The sequence below is a fragment of the Gobio gobio genome (assembly GCF_949357685.1).
Source record: "Gobio gobio genome assembly, chromosome: 3".
Taxonomy (NCBI): Eukaryota; Metazoa; Chordata; class Actinopteri; order Cypriniformes; family Gobionidae; genus Gobio; species Gobio gobio.
The window spans coordinates 60,818,958-60,821,899 of NC_137099.1; the positions used below are offsets into that span (position 1 = coordinate 60,818,958).

At 37.6% G+C, this 2,942-nt stretch overlaps 1 protein-coding gene across 1 annotated transcript; it reads left to right on the forward strand.

The window, feature by feature from the left end:
- Window positions 1-1,877, forward strand: LOC307124214 (Fc receptor-like protein 5; the record flags this gene model as incomplete). Its single annotated transcript, XM_079813260.1, has 7 exons — window positions 1-103; window positions 186-443; window positions 556-649; window positions 751-787; window positions 1,007-1,084; window positions 1,159-1,225; window positions 1,373-1,877. The coding sequence occupies 6 exons, from the start codon at window positions 1-3 to the stop codon at window positions 1,189-1,191; spliced, it is 603 nt and encodes a 200-aa protein (XP_079669386.1). The 3' UTR covers window positions 1,192-1,225; window positions 1,373-1,877.
- Window positions 1,878-2,942: the final 1,065 nt, after the last annotated feature.

Consider the following 2,942-nt stretch of genomic DNA (forward strand, 5'->3'; position numbering starts at 1 on the left):
ATGAACTCCTGCTGCAGTCTGTCAGAAGAGAGGATGCAGGCAGATATAGATGTGCTGTACACGGACACCATCACATCTCTCCTGATGTTCATCTCAATGTCATGTGTGAGTAATTTGTTATTTTTAAAAATTGGAGAATGTGTTTGAATGAAATTATTTAAGGATTTAATTTTTGTCCTTTTTAGACTCACCCAGGAGCGTCTCAGTGTGGATAACTGGATCTGGTGAAATAGTGGAGGGAGATTCAGTGACTCTGAGATGCAGCAGTGATTCAAACCCTCCTGCTCTGAACTTCAGCTGGTTTAAAGGAGGAACGATTGTAGGATCTGGAAGAATCTACAGCATCTCAAAGATCAGCTCTGATGACAGTGGAGAATACAAGTGCAGATCCATCAATGAACATGGAGAGAAATACTCTGATGCTGTGACTCTAAACGTCATGTGTGAGTTTTATGAATAATATTATCTATTCTAACCACATGCACCTGTTTACTTCCTTATTTGTCAATATATTAGTCCTGTTAAACATCTGGTGTGTGTTTGTGTGTATTTCAGCAGTCAGATGGTTCTTGTCTGTAGCGGTCGCTGTTATTGCTGGTGTTGGTGTTTTACTCGGTGGAGCATCAGGAGCTTTTGTCATGTACATTTGGTAAGACGTTCCTTCAAAAATGCTGTATGAAGTGTTATTATTTTATTACATATTATACATACAAATTTAAATGTGCTGCTTATTCATCTTTCTTCTGACAGTCTTACTAAAAGGATGAAAAGAAGATCTGCTGTGGAGGTGAGATGATCTCAATTATTCTCAGTGTTTTCCTGCATGCAGAGATGTTTCCTACAGCCGCTATGAGCCGTACAGAGATATTAAGAGTATAAGACACACGAGTCTCGTGTCCAAACACCTGATTCTTCAGTTCTAGATCCAGTGAAGATCCTCTAAACATTACAGTCAGCATTTAAAACATGAGCTCACAATGTGTGTGTCCTTCTGTCTCTCCTGTAGATCTCTGATCCCACTGAAGACACATATACAGCTCTTGAGCTCAAGTCCACGACCTCTGACCTGTACGACACACTCACAGTAAGTGATACGCCAGTGTCACATCCTCCATCACAGATGATCACATGACCGATCTCTCGCTCTCTTTCACACAGACCGTTGATCCCAGACGTCCTGAAGACTCTTGATCCTCAGAGCTTTTCTGAACATGAGAATCCATCAGTAAGTGTCAGAACCTGCAGCTCTTCTCAATATAATCAATAAAACTCTCTTCAGCACGAGTGTGAGTGCTTTATGATTCTGGAGAAAGGTTTTATAATGTTGTTGATGAACTTCAGTCAGTCTTTCTTCATCTTATTGTGTGTTCAGATCAACAGGAAGAGGCGGAGCTCAGAGGAACCAATCCTGAGCTCTGTGGGCGGAGCCACTGATGATTGACAGGGACTATCAGTGATGAGTCACTAAAGAGTTTTATTTCTGTATAGTTTCATGAACAGGATTTATATCTTACAATTGGATGCTTCCTTTTTATCTTAAATGTAATTATATGCATAATAACCTCCCAGTTAAACTATCTCATTTTAATCAGCAGGCTCTTCTCACAAAAAAGCATTATTTAACTTTCTTGACTTACTTAAAAAAGCATGCAAACCTAAAGTAAAGTAAAGTGAAATAGTATCAAGTGTATGTTCAGTTAATTTATTTTCTGTCTTGTCTGCGTCAGTTCATTAGTTGAAATCTGTCCAGCCGTGCTTGTTTAGTGTCCTCAGTTGACATGTGTATTTATACTCCCTTTTCTGTTCAGTCCTTTGTCAGTTATGGATTGTGTGAACCTTCTGAGTTTGTTATTTTAATTTAAGACTGTGTATCCATCACCATTCATCATGTACTTTCTAAGCCACAATAACCGTAACAAATAGGAATAGTGACAAATGCTTAGATATTATAGTTCACTTACACAAGAGTTCTAGTGACTATAAAAGAGCTGTAGAGAGCACTTGATAAATTACTTTAGATTTACTCTTGACTTAGTGTAGTTACTATCGTGTTTTGATGCTGTGTGTGTGACTTAAGTAGTGGTGGTGAGATGAAGCCTCGTGAAGCATTGAAGCTTTTCAGCCAAATGGTTCACAAAAGGATTTATTTCTCAAAGCCTTGTTTGCTCATAATACCTCCTGGTGGTCAAAGAGTGTAAAGCAAGCAGATACATCAGAGATTACCTGATGTGATCTGTGATAGGCTGCACTGTATATTAAGCCAATAAAGGCTTAGAACAGCTTCCTGAACCAGTCAGGCTGAAGCAACATCAATGACGTCATTGGTCTAAAGCGATACAAGCCTCTATACGCGCTTCACTGAAAGCTTCCGGGATTTCTCAACACGTTCCGAACGTAACATCACTAGACCTAAGCATGATCAACTGCAAGATATTCTCACAAATATAGATAAGATAAGATAAAATAGATAAGATAGATAAGTCGTTTATTGTCATTACACATGTACAAGTACAATGCAACAAAACTTATATGGAGCAAGCCTCCAAACCGCAGCTCTATAGAGGGATTATATCAACACAATTAAAAGTTTCACAAAGTGTTTATGACGTGTTAGCAATAATATTTTTAAATATCATTAATTGACATGAAAAATAGACTAGTTAATGATTTAGTTAGAAGTTAGATCATCTCAAAAAAAGAGAAAAAAAAACATTTTTTACTTTCCTACCTTTAGAATAAAAATAATTTTTTGTTTTGTTTTTGCTGCATCAATAGGAAGAGACTTACCATAATATAAATGAAGTCCAAGTGCCCAACCAAAGGGAACACTGATCACCATAAAGGTGACAACAAAACATTCGAGGAAAATCAACATCAGTTTATGAAGTCAGATTATGGGATGTTCCTCAAATGTTTCAGTTGTGTTGACAATTCAACATTCA